The 21,627-nt window shown below is 42.8% G+C and overlaps 2 protein-coding genes across 7 annotated transcripts in view; one reads left to right on the forward strand and one right to left on the reverse strand.

Annotated features, from left to right (window-relative positions):
• Positions 1-1,077, reverse strand: part of LOC109485599 — a 5,391-nt gene extending 4,314 nt beyond the window's left edge. For 3 of the 6 annotated variants that reach the window (XM_019789284.1, XM_019789285.1, XM_019789281.1), the window contains exons 1-2: positions 796-901; positions 43-135 (exon numbers count right to left, since the gene is read on the reverse strand). In XM_019789284.1, coding sequence (XP_019644843.1) covers positions 43-109 — 67 coding nt within the window. In that variant the 5' untranslated portion in view covers positions 110-135; positions 796-901. Of the gene's footprint in view, positions 1-42; positions 136-353; positions 493-795; positions 902-983 lie in introns of those variants that run through there. The other 3 variants (XM_019789283.1, XM_019789282.1, XM_019789286.1) reach the window with 3 other exon arrangements.
• Positions 1,078-1,337: 260 nt separating this feature from the next.
• Positions 1,338-17,479, forward strand: LOC109485605 (DBH-like monooxygenase protein 1). Its single transcript, XM_019789291.1, has 18 exons — positions 1,338-1,683; positions 1,934-2,137; positions 2,436-2,587; positions 3,151-3,259; positions 3,853-4,004; positions 4,435-4,503; positions 4,883-4,966; positions 10,648-10,794; positions 11,329-11,511; positions 11,952-12,038; positions 12,420-12,614; positions 13,037-13,139; positions 13,430-13,596; positions 14,228-14,413; positions 14,902-14,961; positions 15,327-15,460; positions 16,106-16,283; positions 16,793-17,479. The coding sequence occupies exons 2-18, from the start codon at positions 1,975-1,977 to the stop codon at positions 17,018-17,020; spliced, it is 2,397 nt and encodes a 798-aa protein (XP_019644850.1). The 5' UTR covers positions 1,338-1,683; positions 1,934-1,974; the 3' UTR covers positions 17,021-17,479.
• Positions 17,480-21,627: the final 4,148 nt, after the last annotated feature.

Genomic DNA, 21,627 nt, shown 5'->3' on the forward strand with positions numbered 1-21,627 from the left:
TATATATATATATATATATATATATATATATATAAGTATAACCTGGTGGATTTGTTGCTCCTGGCTGCGATGTTATAGCGCTTGGTTCGGCAGACTTTGTAGACTCCATAGTTTTCCTAAAAGTCTTCTTGTTACCTGCAGTAATACAGGTATCAAGTATTAGTAGTACTATATACATGTAGTAAAGGTCCACATAGAAATTTTGGGTGCACAACTAAAAATTATTCCCTGAAATAATAATTAATAACACAAAGACCAAAGATGGTCATAAAGAAATCAAGATCAGGTCAAACTGAAATTCTACCTTACCAAAAGGAGGTATAACAAAAACCACAACCTCCTTGCTTACTCACCTGACTGAAACTACTGAGTGTGTAACTTAACTGTCTTAAGCCATACATGGTGGGTCAATTGTATTGTAAATGTCCATGGGGTGGTTTCTACATTAGATGTCATGATATTGACGCTTTCAATCATCTTTTGTAACTAAACCTAAGATTTTGTATCAACTGACAGCATCGATTGCACCCCCCCCCGTAAGTGCAACATTTCGGGTTCACCCCCACCTCCTAAATTTTAGTTCACCAGCCCCCCCCCCAACCTGTTTTAGAATATTCCCTAAGTTTACGTTCGCCCGATAGGTCGTTCCTTAGTCATTGTCATTTCATTTCATTGTCAAACACTAAGTCACGTGCACATGGCAAATATGACGTACGTACTCGCGAACGGCCTGTCGGACGAAATAATGTTGCAAAAAAAACGTGACAAACACCCGGTATAATTTTTTATACTCACTGTGAGTAATGGAGACGGGAACTTGTTGCCACCGACAGTTAAATGGCCTTAAATACCTTGACCGAAAGTTATTTTTTCGGTATTAATAATAAAGCAAAGCAAAGATGAACATCTAAGTCAACTGCAAGACTTTCAGGTCCGATTCCTGACGCTAAACCAGGAAAAGAAAACGTCAAAAAGTCTCATACTCTGCCTATGTTTGACGCTGAGCGGAATTCTTGGATGCAAGTTTCCTACTTCCGGGTTTGCGCAGTACGACGTGCGCCGTCGTCGCGACCTGGTTTCAGTCATCAGGTCAGGTCAGGTCATTTCTCGATCAGACCATTCTTGATACTAGGGGTTTTCGTTAGAAATTGTCGTTTATCTATCTCATTTTTATAAGACAATCAAATATGACTGAATTCAAAACTAATTGATATCTATCAAGTTTCTATGTTTTGCTATATAAAATGCAAAAATATGTACTTTTTCATGTATTTATAGAACTTACGTTTCTCCCCAACTAATGTAGTGCAACATTCTGTTAGTAGTCCATTGCGCATGCTTAAAAAGGTCAGCAGGGTCAGGTAAACGCAGTTGTTTCAGAAAGTCGATATTTTTGTACAAAACTGACGATATCTTCCTCCCTATACAAAGCTGTAGCTTCATATTAGGTGGAAACCTCGAACAACATGTATAGATAGATATGAGAAGGTTTGGTCGTGCTTGCTTCTCTGAAAGCAGAGAAATTGGGCGGTGAACTTTCGCACGTGAGTGTTTTTTCCAGTTAGTCTGGCTGGGGAGGTCGTCCAAATTTGTCGTCTGCTGTGCTAGCTGTGCATGCACAGCTTTCCTTGTTCAAAGCCAGTGCCAACAATAACTGTCACTGTAGAGGGACTTATATAGCAGGTAAGACCTATTTTGTTGTTGTTTTTGGCCTTGTTTAACGTCTAATATCTCGCTAGACGTGGTCTCTAGGTGCTTGTTTACGCTTAGTTCAGTTCAGAGTCAATGATCTCTCTAGGTATATATTTAACACTTGGTGACTTGTGCTTGATTGTGTGATGCCAGAAGTGTTTCTAGGAGAGCACATCGAAACGTTGTGTTCTCTCGATGTACCGGGAGAAGGTTTGGTACATCTGCTTGTTTGTTCCTTTAGGAAGGCCTTCTCTCAAGAAGACCTCCGTATACGTGACTGCCATGGCTAAAAGAGCTGCAACAGCGGTGATCAAAAGTGCGGCTTCCCACCGGCCTCCCATGCGCCTGCCCCCCCTCCCCACTATCCGTGAGGTGGTGAAGCTGTACCGTCTGAACGCCGTCAAACAACTCTCACAGAACTTCCTGTTCGACTCCAACCTGACAGGTGAGACAACTTCAATATGCGTTTAACTGGTGGACGTCCCAACTACTAAGTACCTAATACCAGCCCAGAAGAGAACAAGAAATAGCCATGAGTATCAAGAGTATCAAATAACCATGAGTATCAAGTACCAGAGTTATCAACCAAGGATTGAGGTGTTCAAGAATTCATCTTTCCTAGAACTATCGCAGAGTGGAACTCGTTGTCACCAAGTACAGTAGAGGCATTGTCATACTCCATACTCAAGTGTACAGTTTCCTAGAAATCTAAGTCTAACATTGCACATCTGCTTCTGTTCCAGATAAGATAGTGAAATCTGCGGGTAATCTGGAGGGTGCGTTTGTGTGTGAGGTGGGACCTGGACCAGGAGGCATCACGAGATCCATACTGAAGGCCGGGGCAGCGAAGGTGGTGGTGGTGGAACTGGACAGGAGGTTCAACGCAGGCCTACGGGTCAGTCAACTTCTTCTCTGGAGTTAAAAGTTTTGTTTTTTTTGTATATATTCCAACAAATAATCACAAGACGAGGTGACGGCACACTCAAGTTTTTTCAACTTTTATCAATGCTGCCACCAACACGGGGCAAATACATGACAGGACAATACTCATTAACACCTGAGTGAAGTGAGAAAAGTCGTGTAAAGTGCCTTTCCCAAGGGCACAAGATCAGTGGCATATCAGGACTCGAACCCGGGACCTCTTGGTTCCAAGTCGAGCACTCAGCCGCTACGCCACATGACCCCACAAAGTTTAATCTTGACTGAAATTTGAGAGGCATAACTTTTTAACCTTATACTTAATTCCAACACAAAAAATTAAGGAGACTCAAAAAAAAATTCGGTCAACCTCAGGCAATATGTCTTGAATGGGACTTTGTCTAGAACCAAAGAAGATAACACTGGAGAGTTGTCAGAAAAGCAGGTTTATAAGTACGACCTATTGATTGAGATGCAAATATCAATGAAAATATCAGCTTTTATTTTGATATGATTATGAGGTTGTTTTTCTGTGTGCAGCTCCTCCAGGCTGCAGCCCCAGGAAGGGTAGAGATAGTAAATGACGACATCCTGACTTATAACATGGCCAAGGCCTTGCCTTTAGACCTTGCAGTACCATGGGAAGGAGGTAGGTGGCACTAGTAAGGTTGCTACATAAGTTTACCTGTAAAATTGCTAAACAAAGTATACTAATTATATCCCAGAGATAAGATTGTACTGTATATGGAAAAGAAATGTTAGGTTTACTAATAAACTACCCATGAAATTGCTTAGTATAGTAAAGAAATTGCACTGTATCATGTGAAATTGTACTGTAGATAAAAGATACAAGTTCTGTCTTCCCCAAGAAGACCACTCTGTGGACTGATAAAACCTGGTCTTTGTGGACAGGTGGTCACTATGGACAGGATTCTTACTAGTAAAGCTTGTGTCAATGGGGAAAACTATCTAAGGGGCCTCCAAAAAGTGGTCACAATGGCCAGGTAGTCCTTATGTAGAGGTACTAGATGGTTACTTGTACAGGTTTCACTATAGCGATGTTTGTTATTAAATTATGTACATGTACATGTATATGCCTTACTTTTAACTGTTTGTTATTGCTTCTATGTTACATGTAATGTATGTATCTATCAGCATACTCGCTGCCTAGTGCACTCCTCATATTGTTGTGTCACAATTTTGAATGAATAAATAAACAAACAATGTATATGATTGTTCCAGACCCGCCGAATGTCCACATCATCGGTAACCTGCCCTTCAACGTGTCGACTCCCCTCATTATCTGCTGGCTGGAGGCCCTGGCCCTGCGGACCGGTCCATTCGTGTACGGGAGGACTCAGCTCACCCTCACCTTCCAGAAGGAAGTCTGTGAGGTAAAAACTATCGTGTTATTTCTTTAGTTCAAACAAAACAAAATAGAAATATGGAAAAATATCACTGTTTATGTTTATCTCCGTAGAATGAAAACGTATTGTTTTTCTCAGTTTCTTCTTCCTCTTTTTCTACAAACAAATAAAGTCAATGACCTGAACCAGACATCTGTCACCATGGTAACTAGCATTGTAGCAGACACCCTGTGGTGTTGGGTTACATTATGTAGTGGAACAGTTGGGTTGCATGGGCAGCTCACCCTACATATGAATGTGTTTGACTTTGAGTAATAATAAATTTGTTGAGTTTAATAGATCATGTGAAGGTAAACATCATGCATTTGCTTGCATTCTAGTTGACTCTCCTTTTGCTAAATTCTATTTATGATGGAGGCTTTTAGATCTACAAGTTATCCTTTACAAATTGTTGCAGAGAATCTGTGCGCCGCCTCGGACCAGTCAGCGCAGCCGCCTGTCCGTCATGAGCCAGTACCTGTGCCAGGTGGGTTTGTTTGTTTGTTTGGATCTCCGTTACTATTACAATTCCAAATTAAAAAGTTAATCCAAATTTTTAAGACTGTAGATGCACAGTATTAATTGACATATTTTCATAATTGACAAAAACATGAATAACTGAAATGGACTGAGAACAATGTATATTGTATATACAGATGGAATGCAGTAAATAAAAATGTAATCATTATAACCAAACATGAATATAGTAACTTATAACAAGCCAATCATGTACGGGGGCTAACAGATACCTTCACTGGGTCAGTCTACTGAGGAAGACCAGAGTGACTGGTCGAAAGCTGTAGGTGAGAGAACTTCTTTGTGCTGGTTCCAAAGTTCAAACTTTAAACGTGTACATGATTCCCTAGGTGAAACACTGCTTCAGGATCCCTGGCAAGTGTTTTGTTCCGAAGCCAGATGTGGACGTGGGAGTGGTTCACTTCACCCCCCTGGTCAGGCCTCGTATCCAGGGGGTCCCCTTCAAGGCTGTGGAGAAAGTTGTCAAACATGTCTTCCACCTCAGGGGGAAGTACTGCAGGAGAGGGGCTGCGTGAGTATTAATCCATCCATCCCTCCATCTATCCATCCATTCCTACACAGACCCACCCACCCTACATCCTCTTCACAAATAGGAGAATGTAGGACTCGGGAGCTTTAATAGGTTTGGTGACCAGGCTAGCCAGGCCCAAGGGCTGAGTTAAAAGTTCTGTACATTGGATAAAGGTGTAACAGGGGTTTATAGGCGCTACCAACTGACCCGGCCGATGGGTCTAGACCTTTTTGGCCAATGGGTTAGAGTGTCGGCATGCGGACTGCGGGACTGGTGCGGTTCAAACCCCGCCCCAGGACCTGTGGGGTTTTTATCTGTTTCTACTGCTCGCCTCTTGTTTCTCGCAAAGGGTTTTGGAAGCCTAAAAACTTTTGGAAGCTGAAAATTTGGTTGAATGTGTGTGGGTTGACTGAATGTGGGTTGACATCTAACCTTGTCTGTTCCCTCCAGAGAACTGTTCCCCCCGGAAAGACCAGACCTGCTGGAGGACCTGTTTTCCCTGTCCGAGGTGGACTCGACTGTCAGACCGTGGCAGCTTACTATGACAGAGTGGGACAGGCTGGCACACGCTTACTGGGACATCTGTCAGAGAGAACCATGGGTGTCTCAGTATGACTTCAGGGCAAGGACAAGGGATAAGTTTCAAATACCACCTCGGCCAGAGGTTTTGGAGACATAAGAAGACTATTGAAAGACATGTTGTTGTTTGTATTGCAATATCTGACAGAAAACCCTGGGTTTTCTCACTATGACTTTAGGGCAGCAAGGAGAGACAAGTTTGTAATACAACATTGAACAGACGTTTTGGAGATGCTAAGGAGACAGAAGACAGTCTGCAGTCCTCCTGAGGCATCTGTCAGGGAGAACCCTGCCTGGATTTCTTACGACGACTTCAGAACGCTCAAAAAGAGGAGGTGGTTGAAGAGTCTTACCTTGATGGGAGGTTGCAGCTACGCAATAATTATAGAATTTAGTTTCCTTGGATTGTGGCATCTGTGAAAAAGGAGGGGGATTACAATGCAGCTAATAGGAGCTAGAGGCAAAAAAGTATATGTATCTATTAAAGAACCTGCATTTGGACAAAGCTTGTACTTCATAATTCTTGTAGAAGTGTTCACTCGTTTCCTTTGCATGTGTTGGCAATGACCTGTGTATTTGACAGATAGGAAGAAGAACTTTATTGCACGTTAATTGCACATGGTACAAAGGGTAGCAACAACAAATGAATAAAGTACAAAAAGTAAGTAAATGTATAGATATGTTGTCTGTAGCAGGTGAATGCCATGGTTCGTCTGTGAAAAGGAATTTAAGAATGACCTATCAGTTGTAAAAAGTGGAAAGTCCTACTGGTTAAAAAAACGAACGTCCTGTCCGTTGAACAAGCGAAATGGCCTTTCGTCCCAACCGTCTGTTTTGTGAATATGATTATAAGTTTGATATTCACAAAAGTTTAAAATACATAATCTTCCATTAGTTTTCTGCTTTCTGTTACGTCTTTCTTCCAGAGGACTTTTAAATAATGCGATGCGAAGAAAAGTTTGGTATTCATAAATGTGTATATCGATAGGTCATAGCAAGGAGGTTTAAAATATTGAACCTCCTTGGTCATAGAAGGTGAACGGCCTGTAGGTTGAAGAAGCTATTTAAATGTCCTGTTGTCCCAACCGTCACTGACTGTGCCATTATAGAGTCTCATAAATACAACGAGGTGTATCCATAGTATGAACTGTTAGTGACACTAGAAGTCTATCTGTTACATCTTTTAAGGAAGACTTTTAAGAATGAGAAGCGTATCCAATGGCAACGACTTCCGCATAGAAGTTTACGTGGACAATTTTGGCCCGTCACCCCCTTCAAGACAGCGCAAATGGTACGTCCCAGGTAAATTCAGATGAGGCATTGTCACGAGTTCCAGTCAGGTATTTTACGTCTTGCGTTACGGAGGGGCGGGTCATTTCAGGACAACAAGCTCAGCAGCAGTCAAGCCGACATAGCGCGCTTATAAACCTGCATTTCTCCTCTGGTCTCTCAGACACTGACGAAATCCCACTAGTGGATACTAGCTGAAACGTCTGACCGTTTCCAAAATCATATTATCCTGTTTTTTTGGCGTATCTTATTACCTGGATATCTAACCTTCATCGACGACATGGGGAAAGTTTGCGTGAACGCGTGTGTTCTGGCGTTTGCATTTTACGTTGTTGTTGTGAGTGCGAGTGGCGATGACTTCACCCATCAGGAGTATTTGGACGAGGAAGGAAAGTTTCTGCTCTTCTGGAAGTTTGACGATGAGAAGATCGAATTTGAAGCCCGGGTTCAGACGACAGGATGGGTCGGCTTGGGTATGTATCTGTATCTTCTGTATCAGTATTAGTATAGCCAGTATAACCGCCCTTCGACGTAACACACCAGCTTCTGTATCTGTATAGCCGGTATAACCACCCTTCGGCGTAACACACCAGCTTCTGTATCTGTATAGCCGGTATAACCACCCTTCGGCGTAACACACCAGCTTTGCAGGCACGCGGCGTGGTGGCAGCTGGCTACATTACACCGAACGACTTGTTACACCCAATCTTTGCACATTTAATTGCAGGAGTTGTTTAAAGCTTTCTAGTGATGATGCCCCTAACTGTGCTTGGTGGCAACGAGTTCCAGTCTACGATAGTTCTTGGGTAATACGAGTTTTTAACACCTCAATTCTTGGTTGATAACTCTGATATTTGACGGCAGGTCTCTCCCCGAACGGAGGCATGCCGGGATCCGACATCGCTATCGGCTGGGTCAAAGACGGGACTGCGCACCTCACAGTGAGTCCTCAGTCTCTACCAGACTAACTACGCTGGCTATATATAGGAGAATATTTGCCAGGGGAGTTTGGTCACCTTGTAGGTTTGACTGGAGGTTGGGAGGGAAAGAAACTACCTCCCCGCGGCCGGACTCCCTTGACCAATTTTACTCTCTTTTTTTTTTTGCCGAATTCTATGATCCGTATTCCCGTAAAAAGGCCTGGTGGAGGCTAGTGAGTTCTATTCAACTGCATTGAAAAAATATAAGTAGACGTTTTGTGGCTACATCTGATGTGTTTTTCGGTCCGTTTTTCTAGGTGAAAGATTGTGTACCCCAGTCTGGTTTATTGAGAACACGATATTTACGTGTACTATGGCAACTTCGTCCGCATATACGTTAAGTAAACGCGCAGTGGACACTTTTTGGCCCACCCCCTACAGGTCGCGACCGGTAGGGCGATTCGCTCTTTAACAAGTATAAACAAATCATTCCAGACCATATAATAGAATTTACCTGGGGTGTGTGAAGGCATTCATTTAATTACGATCTGCGTTGAAGATTTCGTGCTTCTGCATTCACCATATAGACGGATTATATAGCGACGAGAGTGTATCCTGACTTAGAAAATAGTACAACAACAACAGTAAGAGTTGATTAAGAAACCTCCTGCAGGTGAACATTAAACAGGGCCATGTTTACTGTGTAACCTGCTGTAACATGACCCATGGGTTTTACATACGGCCTGGAGGTCGGGCAAGCTTAGCCTCCATCGCAGACCTCTGAGGTGTCGTCAATTTTTTTCGGGGAGCGATGCGAGTTAATTTTAATTGTTTATTTCAAGTTCATGCCCGAGGGCTAATTGCAAAGACGTTGACAAAAAACAATGAATACGGAATGTAGTGATATAAAACTATATGACATAAAGGTTCTACGTATATAATCTACTTATTTAGCTTCCTATCTCTACTTACATATAATAACGTTGGTATACGGGATAGAGAGTGAGTATGCAATACATAAACAGGTTAATAGTATATAGTAAGTATACCGCCGAGGGACTTTGCCGGAGAAAGACGGTTTCTTATCTTAGGCGGCGAAACCGTCTCTCCCCAGCATAACTCGCATCGCTCCCCGAAAAATTAACGCCGCCGCCTCAGAAGTCTGCGAAGGAGGCTAGGACAAGCTCGGTAGATGTTGAAGAATTATCCTGTCATGAGACTTTAGTCCTTGGTCAGTGTGCGTATCGGAGTGCGTCAGTGCAAACATGGGCGTGGTACAAACTTTCTGAAAATAGGGGCGTCGCAATGTCCGCGACCTTTGGCCCAATTTGTTGATGGTCAAATGAAAATTGCCAAATTTCAACATTGTCCTTGGGCAGTCATAGCCTCTACCAGGCTTCGGAAAGCGGCTGGAAAGACTGGACATTATTGACCAAATACTAGTATTATCCAGAGCGACTAACTGTTCTCTTTATAGCACGGACCAAGCACATCGTCTGTCTATTTCGACAATTTCTACTCTTTCCAGTCGCTTTCCGAAGCCTGGTAGAGGCTAAGAGAGTCGAGCGTACTTTTTAAGCCTGAATAACCTGTCACACAGTGGACATAGAGATCTGCCTTTGTTCCCGGCTTCTGACTGAATGAGGTCATGCTTTGGGACGTAAATAAACGCATTTATTTTCCTCTCTTTGGGACGTAAACACATTTAGCTTGCTCTCTTTGGCCGTAACACAATTTCCTGAGCACACCACCCTTTAAGTACCTCAAGCCAGCCTAGAAAAAGGGAGTAAGAAGAACCCACCAAAACTACAACAGGGATGCCAAAACATTTCACGGAATTCATACGATCCTTACTGATAGGTGATCCAGGTGCAGGTCACCAAATTAGTAAAGATCGTAAGATTCCAAGTAATGGATCGTATGTATTTCGTAAAATTTGTATGAATGCCGTAAAATTCGTATGAATTCCGTAAAATTTGTATTAATTCCGTAAAATACCTATCAATTCTTTGGCACCCCCGTACAAGATTAAATGCGTGTACCATGCATGTTCTTAATCTTTTTTCCTTCAAGGTTAGAACAGAAAAGTCAATATTTCTTAAGAAAGATTTTTGCAAACTTTCACGGACCAATGTATTTACACAACGACCTGCTGGTCGTTTTGGGGGTCAATCAAGTGTGTAAGGTCAACGTCCTGCAGAGCGATAGTGACGTAAACTCACGCTCGACGAATCACATCGCCCTATCGGTCGTTTTGACACAGTTGCAAAGTTTCTTTGACTTTCCATGCAAATTATATATATATACAGTGTGTATATATAGAGCACAGGTCTTTTAAGGTTTTCAAAACGTAGGACATACAATACAACATTTAAATATAAAGTTTGTCATTTCTGTGACCAAACCGTTAATTTTTCTTACATTCTTCCTTTTTGTTTGTTGTGAACACTATTTACTTATCAATTAATAGTTTTGGATATGTTATAGTTATGTTTTCCGAAGGGAACATTGTTTTTGCTCAGTTTCTTCCTCTTCTTCTTCTCCAAACAGTGACCTCTGACCTGACCAATGACATGATTTCTTGACGTCTGCCACCATGGTGACTGGTGTTGGGTTACATAATGTTGCAATTTCATGGTCTGCTCTGCTCCTGTCACCATATACTCGTAGTACATGTATGTGAATGTGTTTGAGTAAGAATTAACAGAGCAGAACATATCCGAAGGTAAACATTATGCATTTGCTTTGCAAATGTTAATTCTCTAGTTTTGTAACATTTCTCCTCCTACCCCAGGACCGGTATGCCGAGGCGCAGGGCCAGCCCCCTGTGGACGAGAGTCAGGACTGGGAGCTGGTGTCTGGGAACGAGAACGGGACGCACACCGTCCTGAGGTTCAACCGCAGGCTGACGACGTGTGACGTCAGAGATCGCGTCATCAACGTGAGTTCAAGCTCAGTAAAAATTAATAACTCATATTGACTACGTATACAAACTTATATATCAGATATCAGAATGCAATAGAGTAGAGTAAAGTAGAAAAGAAAATAGTAGAGTAGAGTAGAGTAGAGTGTAGAATAGAGGAGAGGAGAGTAGAATAGAGTAGAGTAGAGTAGAGTAGAGTAGGGAAGAGTAGGGAAGAGTAGAGTAGTAAAGCAGAGTACAGTAAAGTAGAGTAGAGTAGAATAGAGTAAAGTAGAGTAGAATAGAGTAGAAATGAATAGAATAGAGTAGAATAGCGTAGAGTAGAATAGAGTACAGTAGAGTAGAATAGAGAAGGGCAGGGTAGAGAAGACTAGAGTAGAAATTGGCCAAATAGAGAGATAGCATGCTAGGGGAGTTGGTCTGCAGGAGAGTACAGTTTGCTGCTCCCTCTCTCCATTTGGCCGATTTCTACTCTTCCCAGCCGCCTCCCGAAGCCTGATAGAGGCTACTACTCAGTGTCACACGACAGTAACCTATGTTTCTCGTTCCCAGGACGACACCATGCGTGTTCTGTGGGCGTGGCACGATAACGACCCAGAAGACGACACGGGCCCGAGCGGCCCTGCCTACCACGGGTCTAACCGCGGGGCCAGGGCCACTCTTCTGCTGAACAGAAAACTCACGGAGACGCCCGCAGTAGGGACGACTCACACGTTCGACCTGATCATGAACAACGTAAGGATTCTTTCAAACTTATTACAATTACATTTTACAATTTCAATGACAATGAAATATATGTAACTATGTTACGTCTCGTATCTACAACTACCGTTTTTAAGATCCATACATACCTTCGTCGCATCAGAAATATGTTAACGTAAGGCTTCTTTCACAGGCATTTTACAATGACAATGAACTTTATAGCAAATTCACGCCCTACATGGGACAAATGGACTACATTGGATAACTTGGGTATTAGGGTATGGGGAACAAGTGCTACATTACTATGTTACGTCTATATCTACAACTACCTCTTCAAAGATCCATCCACACCTTCGTCCCATTGGTAAATATGTTACAGATTTATATGAAAAGTAGATTAGATCTTTCATTACGATACTTTGTATATTTCACCACTATACCACATTTCGCCATGTGTTTGTGTCCTGTTGCAGGTCTCGATTCCCAGTCACCAGGACACAACCTACTGGTGCCGCGTGTTCGAGATGCCAACCCTCGCCAGCAAACACCACATCATCAAGGTACGTGTGACACGTCATCTAGATACGTGTAATAAGTCATTAAGGTATATGTTACGCGTCATCTGGATATGTGTGCACGTCTTCAAGGTACGCGTTTACGTCATCAAGATAGTCGTGGTAGACGTCATCAAGGTACGTATACACGTCATCAAGGTATGTGTTACACGTCATCAAGGTACGTGTAACACGTCGTCAGGGTACGCGTAATACGTCATCAAGGTACGTATCACGTCATCAAGGTACGTGTACACGTCATCAAGGTCCGTGTATGGCTTCATGAAGGCTTGAACATGTTGAGAAAAGTGCTGTTTCCAAAATAAATGTACTGTCGATAAGTTTGTTCTGTTCTCTGACGGACTTTGCTTTGTTTTCTACCCTCAGGCCGAGCCGGTCATCACCGCGGGTAACGAGGGGGTTTTCCACCACCTGATCTTGTACAAGTGCCGCAGAAACCCCAACATGACCGTCGTGCCGCAGGAGCATCCGGGACACGAGTGTTACACTCCCAACATGCCCAGCGACTGGTCCGACTGCTACGAAGGAAGCATGGTCGTGGCCTGGGCCATAGGAGGAGGGGTGGGTCAAACAGGATATTCTTAAAAGAATGAATGAATATTTTATTAATGCAAAACTTTGCAGCATTCTGGCTGAAACACGTTTCACATACACCAGTTCAACTCGAGTAGTATTGGAACAACACGAATAACTAACACAAAGCAAGGACACATTTTACAAAGATAAGAGTGTTGTTAACTTGAGAAGTTTATCTGTTATTCTATCAGTTATTTTAAGATATTCTATCCTATGATAAGTATCATCTTGGCATGTTAGCGGCGAGAACACTATCCCAAACGTGGCTAAGTTTGTATCCCCCCTCGTCCCGGTTAGCCTATACTGGTTGTGTAAAAGAGAACCAAACCACTATATATATCCTATACTCTACAAACCTGATGAAACTATTTTCGGAACTGATTGTTTCTTTCTTTCCCCTCCCCCAGGACGTAATTTACCCTGAGCACGTTGGTTACCCGATAGGCGATGAGGAGGGTACCGGATATGTGCTCATGGAGGTGCACTACGACAACCCTCAACTGGCATCTGGTAAGTTTCTGTACCTGTATCTGTATAGCCGGCGAAAGCAGGTACGCGGCGCGGCGGCAGCTAGTTTTACACACCGAACGATCTGTTACATTCAATCTTTGCACAATTAATTGCAAGAGTTGTTTAAAGCTTTCTGGTGATGATGCCCCAACTGTGCGTTTTGATATTTTATACTTCATTATGTATCTTAAGTTTAACTTACCTGTGGAAGTGAGTTGTTCAAAGCATATTTTAGCCAGATGGCTGCAATGTTTTACAGAAATAAACCATTCATTCATTCATTCATGCAGGTATATCCGACAGTTCGGGCATCAGAATCACCTACACGCCTGAACTGAGGGACCACGACATGGGTACACTGGAAGTTGGCGTGCTGGTGACTCAGTACCATGTCATACCTCCTGAAACAGAGGAGTTCACTTCTTCTGGATTCTGCAGCTCACAGTGTCTCAGCGAGGTGAGTACACTTTACCTAAACATTTAGACCTCCGTGAATAGTTTTTTTTTATATTCCAACATGTAATCACAAGACGTGAAGACGGCACGCTCAAGTATTTTCAACTTATATTAAGTTAATGCCACCACCAATACAATACTCATTTTCACCTGAGCGAAGTGAGGAAAGTCGTGTATCCATTGCAATTGCTGCGCAATAAAGATTGATTGTAAGGTGCCTTGCCCAAAGGCCCAAGATCGGTGGCATGTCAGGACTCGAACCCGGCACCTCTTGGTTCAGAGTCGAGCTCTCTGCTGCTACACCACACGACCCCCTGTACTATTGTCGAGTCAATAAAGAATCTCTAATCTTCATCTCTAGTTCATAGAAGAGACGGGACAGCCGATTAAGATCATCGGGGTGATGTTGCACGCGCATCTGCTGGGAGTCCGGCTGCACACCCGACTGATTCACAACTTTTGTCGAGTCAATAAATGAAAGTTCATGAAAGTTTTTGCAAATACATGCCCGAGGGCTGATTGCAAATGCAAAAAAAAAACATGTATGAAAAGGAAGGTCACGACGGTAAATAGTTGGTTTCTGATATCATTATAGAGTGAACAATAAAAAAATCTCTAATTTCCATCTCCAGTTCATTGAGGAGTCGGGAGAACCTATAAAGATCATCGGGGTGATGTTGCACGCCCATCTGCTTGGCGTCCGGCTGAACGCACGACTGATCCACAACGGCACGGAGACCGAGATAGCGCGGGACGACAACTACGACTTCAACCTGCAGAGCACACGGATGCTCAAGGAAGAGGTCACCGTCTATCCGGTAATATACACGTCTTTTTGCTATGTTTACCTTCACAGAAGGAAAACATGTTGTTTTTGCTCTGTTTCTTCTTCTTCCTCTTCAAGGATGCTCAAGGAGGAAGTCGCCGTCTATCCGGTAATTATTTGGACATATAAAGACATATTCACAAGTTTAGAGTTAAAACTTTTAGATCCAGCACAACAAGTTCTCTCACCTAGAGCTTTCGACCAGTCACTCTGGTCTTCCTCAGTAGACTGACCCAGTGAGGCTTGTCACGTGGCTTCTTTTTAGTGTGACGTCAACACTGGGTCAAAGGTATCTGGTAGACGATGTCGGCCCCCGTCGCGGTTTAGTGAAGGGTGATGTATTAGGGTTATTCACAAATTGACGTAAAAACTACATTGCAGCCTAATAATACAAAGAAATATTGTTTTAGCCTTGATGTAGTTCCTTTACATTACTTTAAGTTCAAATTTTACTGACATTAACTTTCCTTTTTTTCACAGGGAGACGTTCTGATTACGGAGTGCACCTACAGTTCCGCACACAAAAACTCTGTGACGTATGTAAGTAGCCCTTCCCTTTTTTATGTTTACCGAAGGAAAACATATTGTGTTTGCTCAGTTTCTTCTTCTTCTTCTCCAAACAGTGACCTCTGACCTGGTCAATGACATTCAAACCAGACTGTCTCTGACCTTGGTAACTAGTGTTGGATTACATCATGTTGCAATTTTATAGCAGGAGGGATTTAGACTCCTGTAACCATATATGTGAATGTGTTTGAGTAAGAATTAACCTATCCTATTCTAACATTTGATTACAAACCTAAAAAAAATTAAAATGGCGAACGTTACTTATCCTATTCACTGATGCAAGATTATGAAGGATATAAAAGATAAGGATTTTAATAAATTTTACTTCTAATCTACAGGGTGGACTTAGCACCACAGATGAGATGTGCGAGACGTTTTTCTTGTACTACCCGAGGTTCAACCTGAGTTTCTGCGACAGCATGGCGAACATACACCACGTCGTGAACTTTGCTGGGGTCCAGAATTTCTACCTGTGAGTATAATTAGCTATTTTATCTATAATTATTTATCTATTATGTTTATCTACACTTGTGGGTTCAGTAGAGACTTATGACGTTGTAACTGGTTTTGGGTTACATCATGTTGCAATTCTATAGTCGGAGGGATTTAGACTCCTATCACCATATATGTGAATGTCAATGTGTTTGAGCAAGAATTAACAGAGTAGACCATATGCGAAGGTAAACATTATACATTTGCTTTGCAAATTTTACCTTTCTCCTCTATATATTATGTTTATCTACACTCGTGGGTATAGTAGAGAGTTGTGATGTTTACCTTCGCAGGAGAAAAACATTTTGTTTTTTCTTCCGCTCCAAACGCATAAGGTCAATGACCTGGACCAGACGTCTGTCACCATGGTAACACGTGTTGTAGCAGACACCCTGTGTTGTTGGATTACATAAATGTGTTTGAGTAAGAACAAACAGAGCAGTATTTTGTAAGGCTAGATCATGTAAAGTAAACATTATCCATTTGGTTTCCACATGTTAACGGTCTATCGCACATAAAATCAGTTTCATGGCAGGATTCGAACTCGGGACCTCTTAGTTACGAGCCGAACCCTCTGTCGTTACGCCACACGATCCAACATTTCGTTTCCATTTTGTGTTTCCAGTGACGCATCGTTTGACGTGCACGTCCTCGCACCGGAAAACATGGTCAACATGTCCTACCGAGAGGTGATGGAGGCCGTCCCCTGGTCTCGCGAGAAAGCACAAGACTTCGCAGAATTCCAGATGAACTCGACCTTCTACTCGTCTTGCCGCGGAACGCCAGAGTCCAGCGTGGACACAGTAAGAACATCCTTGGTGTACACCTATATATACTAGATCTATACAAAGCCATTTACACGTATTGTAAGCTGTGTGTTGTTGCAGTGCATGTAGTTGCGTTGTTTATAACCTTGGTGAAAATTTGGTGAAAAGTTTCATGCCTCTGGACCAAGATGTTGGGAGTTCCAATCCGATCTCTAGTCACTCCATCCGACATTCACGCCACTGGAAAGGGTCGAAGTCCCAAGGACAGGACGTTACGCTGTGGTCCACTATTCATTGCGCTTGTCGAAAATAGCTAGGGGAACTTCACCGGTAATGAACATTGTACCGGAACTAGCTCTTTTTTATTAAGCAACGTAGAAACGTACAGGGCACAGTGTTGGGCAACTCTGGCAGGTTGCTAACCTTAGCCCCGCTACTGACAAAGAAGAGCACATAAACTGACGCTAGCTAGCCCATGGCCAGTGAGCTAAAGCTGGATCGAGACCACTTTCCACTATAACTGTGATGTTTCTTGTTTAAACTAGGACGCCCTGCAGCAGTTCACGGTGCCCTTCCCGCGCGGCACTAGACAGCCCAGGGAAGACGTCTGCAGTCTGAGGGCTACTCCAACTCCGGATCCACAGGGCGGGTCCGGACCTTCCGACAGCCCGGGCCCAGCAGGCGGGTGTACAGCATTGCAGGCTCACCACGCTGCCGGATATGTCCTGAGCACCTGTCTGGTGGCGCTCGTCTTCACTATCTGGGCGGAGTAAACGTTCTGTGTGCCTTAAGGTGCACCATGTACATTTGTACCAGTACTAGAACTTGTCAAATGTTATCTTAAGAAGTGTTCTGAGGTTTGTGTTGAGCTATCACTCAAGGAAAACAAAGTGTTTCCTACGTTGTTGAAGGTTAGACATCCAGGTAAACAATACTCATAGGAAATTCAAACTCTACTACGGAGATAATGTCCGGATATCATCTCCGTAATTTATCCAGTAGTAGAGTTTGAATTTCCCACGAGTAAAGTGTTTCCTAATATTTTTCCTTACTGCCTGCCTGTGCTGAAAAACAATGGTCTGAGCAAGCTATCATAGATATGTGTTATGGAAACTAAGAAATCATCTTTTGTTATGGTGTGGCATTTTTGTATGATTGTTTAATCAAGTGCAGAAAATAAGCAATGTATTTTTTAGTAACATAAACACACACAATAATTTCTTAATTGTACACACTATAAAGCAGAGTACCTAAACAGAGACTTTATATATTAAGGGCTGTACTTTTTTGTGTGTCAATAGAGAATCTCTATATTAATGTTTCATGGACATTTTCATTAAATTGACGGGCGATTTCTTACGTCGTTTAAGTTAGTTAAGGCTTGTGATATTTTGTACAAGGAGTTGTGATCTTATCAATTGAAGACGTCCAGTTTATAAATAATTACAATGTAAATAACTGATTTGTTTTTAATCATGCTGTTAACTTGGAGTAATACTATTGCTATGAGCTGTACACATTTTCTCTTGATTTGCCTTGTAAACATTACATTTGTTTGAAAATATAAAAATGTTTGAGTTTTTCTTTCTAATCGAACACAGGGTGTTAGCACAATAATACAATACTTGCAGGTAGTACATGTATGCATTTGCTAACACAATACACAATGTCAAGTCAACTTTGTCTTCGTTTTAAAAGTAAGTCAAGTGCCATGAATATATACACATCTTTACATATATACATACATATGAACATTTGTGTGCGTGTGTTTGTGTGTAGTGTGTATGTGTGTGTGTCTAGTGTGTGTGCGTGTGTGTGTGTGTGTGTGTGCGTGTGTGTGTGTGTGTCTGGACTTTGGTTTGAAGTGACAATTTATCAAAATGTCAGCAAGTCTACATGACTAAACTTCTGTTTTTGGTTTTAATGCGTGTGATTAACGCTCCCCTATCATCGCTGTCTCAGAACAAAGATACAAGTCATGTTTTATTTTGCAAACTCATGATCATTACTGAGCTGCCGGGCCCCGTCCGTACTGAACACAGTGGGACTGCTGCTCGTACAAGGCGTTTCTAGCAGGACTGGAGGCAGTTTCGGTCTCGTTCAGACCGTAATTTGGTGTAGGATTCAAACTGGAACGGCTGAGATCTCCATCTAGTGCCTGATACACCGTAGCCTGTGTGCCATCCTCCTCCGGCTCCCTGAAGTTGCCAGCTACCTCCGTGGTGCCCAGCGACGTCGACATTAGGGAGCCGGAAGAAACTACGGAGGGTTGCACACAGGCCTGATACGTCGGATTAGCTGCTGCGACCCCATAAGGCACAGGCTCGTCACCAGGCTCAGTGTCATCGTTTTGGGAAGTTTCGGTAGACTCCATTGCTGTCTCGTGTCCAGGGGTGTCACCGTTGTCATCATAGACAGGTACGGGAGGGGGCGCTGCAGAATCGTACTGGTGGTTCAGGACCTCCCCATCAACAAGATCATCACTCTGCAAGGACGCGTCGTCGTCGTTGTCATCATACAACGGATCGGGAGGGGGCGCTGCAGACGCGTACTGGTGGTGTAGGACCTCCCCATCATCAGAAGGGTCTTCGCTATGCGTTGACATGTCGTCCTTGCAGTAATGATGAACCTCCGCCTGTGTCAGGCCTGCAGTAGCGGGTTCTGCCGCGCACTGGGGACCGGTGGTAGATTGCGCAGCTTCTGTGCCTTGCAAATAACGAGAAAGGCCAGTGTTTGGGTTGTCAACGTTATCGACAGAGATAGCTATGGCCATTGCCTGCAGACCGACGCCTACGGAGGCACTTGCGGCGGCGTGAGAATTGTCCCTGCTAGCCTGTCGGTGTTTCATCCAAAAAACTATGGCGGCGACTATTGAAAGTACGGCAGCAACAGTAATGGAAATGATAAACACAGTGTTTGGCTCATGTGTTTTGTCTGTTTCAGAAGTAACGTTGCCACGAGCACACAGCTCACGATCCAACGATTCTGAAGAAACCGAAGATTGGTTTTTTGAACGGAGACAAATGTCTGTGCTGTTTTTCACCGGTACGTTTTCAGTTTTGGGCCGTTTGCGTTTCGATTTCTTGTCAGGATGCTGAATCGTGCAGAGCACCAGATCGTATTTCAGCTTGACGCTACCTCTGTCCGCTACCAAGCTGTACACACCAGCGTCCTTAGCAGTGTAAGTTTTTAATAACATACGAATCTCTGATAGACTTAAGACCGTAACGCCCCCTCGGGGTGTTCCAGTAGAAAGAACTGGAAGCGGGTAAAGAGCCTGCAGGAGCTGGCAGACGGATCGGGATGTTCTCGAGTACACACAACATGAGCGGTAAAACACCCATGTATTTATAGCGACTTTTGATGAACACTGCCTTTTTAATGAAGGGGCGACTATGTGCTGTGTGTATCATTGTGTATACAGATAGTAGCACGCCGTTATCTTCACGTATTGTTGGTGTGTGTTCTGAGTTATAATCGGCAACGCAGATTGGCCCGTCTGGGCATTGCAAAGGATTGCCCTGTACATCAAACGTAGTGTTGGGGTGTGCTAGTCGCGTAGCATACATTTTACTGATGTTGTTTGCCCTTAGCAAGACCAGTTTTAGGTCCTTACTGGGGATTAACTTGAAGGCCTGCACTGGAAAAACAGAGATACGATTTCCAGAAAGCTCCAGGAACTCTAGACTTGCCAGGCCGCAAAAAGCGTTTTCCGACACGACAGAAATGAGGTTATTAGAGAGGACCAGATCTGTTAGCGATTCGAGAGTTGAGAAGATGAAATCATGAAGAGAATCGACGTAATTTTGGTCAAGATCAAGAAGCACTAATTCGCGAAGACCGCGGAACGTAAGGGGTGATATTTCCTTCACCTTATTGTTGGAGATAAAAAGGAATCGTAAGTTGTTATAAGTTGTTGTGTTAAAAGAGCCCAGGTCGGTTATGTCGTTATCTGACAGCTTGAGAGTATGTGTGTCTGCTGTAATGTTGTGTGTTGGGACGTGTGTTAAGTCACGCCCTGTGAAGTCGTACGTTTTAAGGACCAGCCACATGCTGTAGTGGTGCATGATGTCAGGAGTATGAAGCAGATCAAGGCGTTCATTTTGTATCCTGGCAGCATTTCTTTTCGCAGCGAAAAAAAACTCCTATAGAAACAAACAAACAAATGAGAAAAATTGTTTAGTATTGGAACAAGGAGTGGAACTTGTTTTAAAATCAAATGCACATGGCTTCACGTGGAAGTACAAGGCGACCTATGACCAGCCCTTCATAATTACCTTCGCCAAGAAGGTTATGTTTTCAGGGGCGTTCGTGTATGTGTGTGTGTGTGTGTGTGTGTCTGTCAACACGATAACTTGAGAAGGTCTTGATGGATTGTCTTGATACTTGGTAGGTGGGTAGGTCTTGATGAGACCTCAAAATGATTAGATTTTGGGCCACCTGGCGGCTTGTCATGGTACTGCAGCAGAACTTCCGGTTTTGATATCTCATGATCCAGACATGCTAGGGTGACGAAATTTAGATGGTAGATAGCTCTTGTGCTGGGGATAAAGTGACATGAGTTTGAGCCCCCTAGTTGCTTGCTCTAGAACTGCAGGGGGGTTTAATGGACAAATGTTTAAAGGGGGATAACTCAAGAACCGATTGATGGATCATCGTGATTTTTGGTATGTAGGTAGCTTGAGTGATACTTGACATAATGATATTACAATTATGCAAATATGGATGTAATTTGCATAATTAATGAGGAAATTCTATTTATCAGCTGTATTCCATAATAGGAAGTTCAAGCTTGTGACATATGTTATTAAGAATGAGAGAAACACAGGCAGATATCGATTATGCAAATGAAGACTTAATTTGCATAATTAATGAGAAAATATTATAATTGCATAGTGGTAACTGCCTGGAATTTTATACTTGGGGTGTTTGAAAGTTACGTTAAGGTGAACATAATTAAACATAACTTATTCAACAGATATAATTCATGCAATTGAGGATGCTATTTGCATAATTAGGGGGACTAATATATAATTTCTTAATCATAAAAGCTAACATCATTTGGTGAAGGTATGAGATCGTGGAACTCTAGTTAGTTGATACTTCTTAAAACTTACACCCCCTTTCCACGAAGGGTTGACCGACCATATTTGACATGGCGCTCAACCAATTTCACAAAGAACGTTCTTTTGTGTGCTTTGTTGTCTTTCGAATCATTCGTACCATCATGTTTCGTATGAAATTAAAAATATGGCATAAAAATCTAATTTGGTCGCTGAATTTTCACTCAACGATCACAATGTTGTGGAAAGGTGCCTTAAGCAATATCCTGCAATGCAAATCACGAGGCAAGAAGCTCTTCAAAAATTAACTTCCTTAC

This window comes from Branchiostoma belcheri, unplaced genomic scaffold, assembly GCF_001625305.1.
Source record: "Branchiostoma belcheri isolate BF01 breed outbred unplaced genomic scaffold, Haploidv18h27 scaffold77, whole genome shotgun sequence".
Classification (NCBI taxonomy): Eukaryota; Metazoa; Chordata; class Leptocardii; order Amphioxiformes; family Branchiostomatidae; genus Branchiostoma; species Branchiostoma belcheri.

Coding starts and splice junctions, on each gene's coding strand:
- LOC109485605 (XM_019789291.1), top strand. CDS start 1,975: ATGGCTAAAAGAGCTGCAACAGCGGTGATCAAAAGTGCGGCTTCCCAC. Junction 2,588..3,150: donor GGTTCAACGCAGGCCTACGG/GTCAGTCAACTT, acceptor TTCTGTGTGCAG/CTCCTCCAGGCTGCAGCCCC. Junction 4,005..4,434: donor TCCAGAAGGAAGTCTGTGAG/GTAAAAACTATC, acceptor AAATTGTTGCAG/AGAATCTGTGCGCCGCCTCG.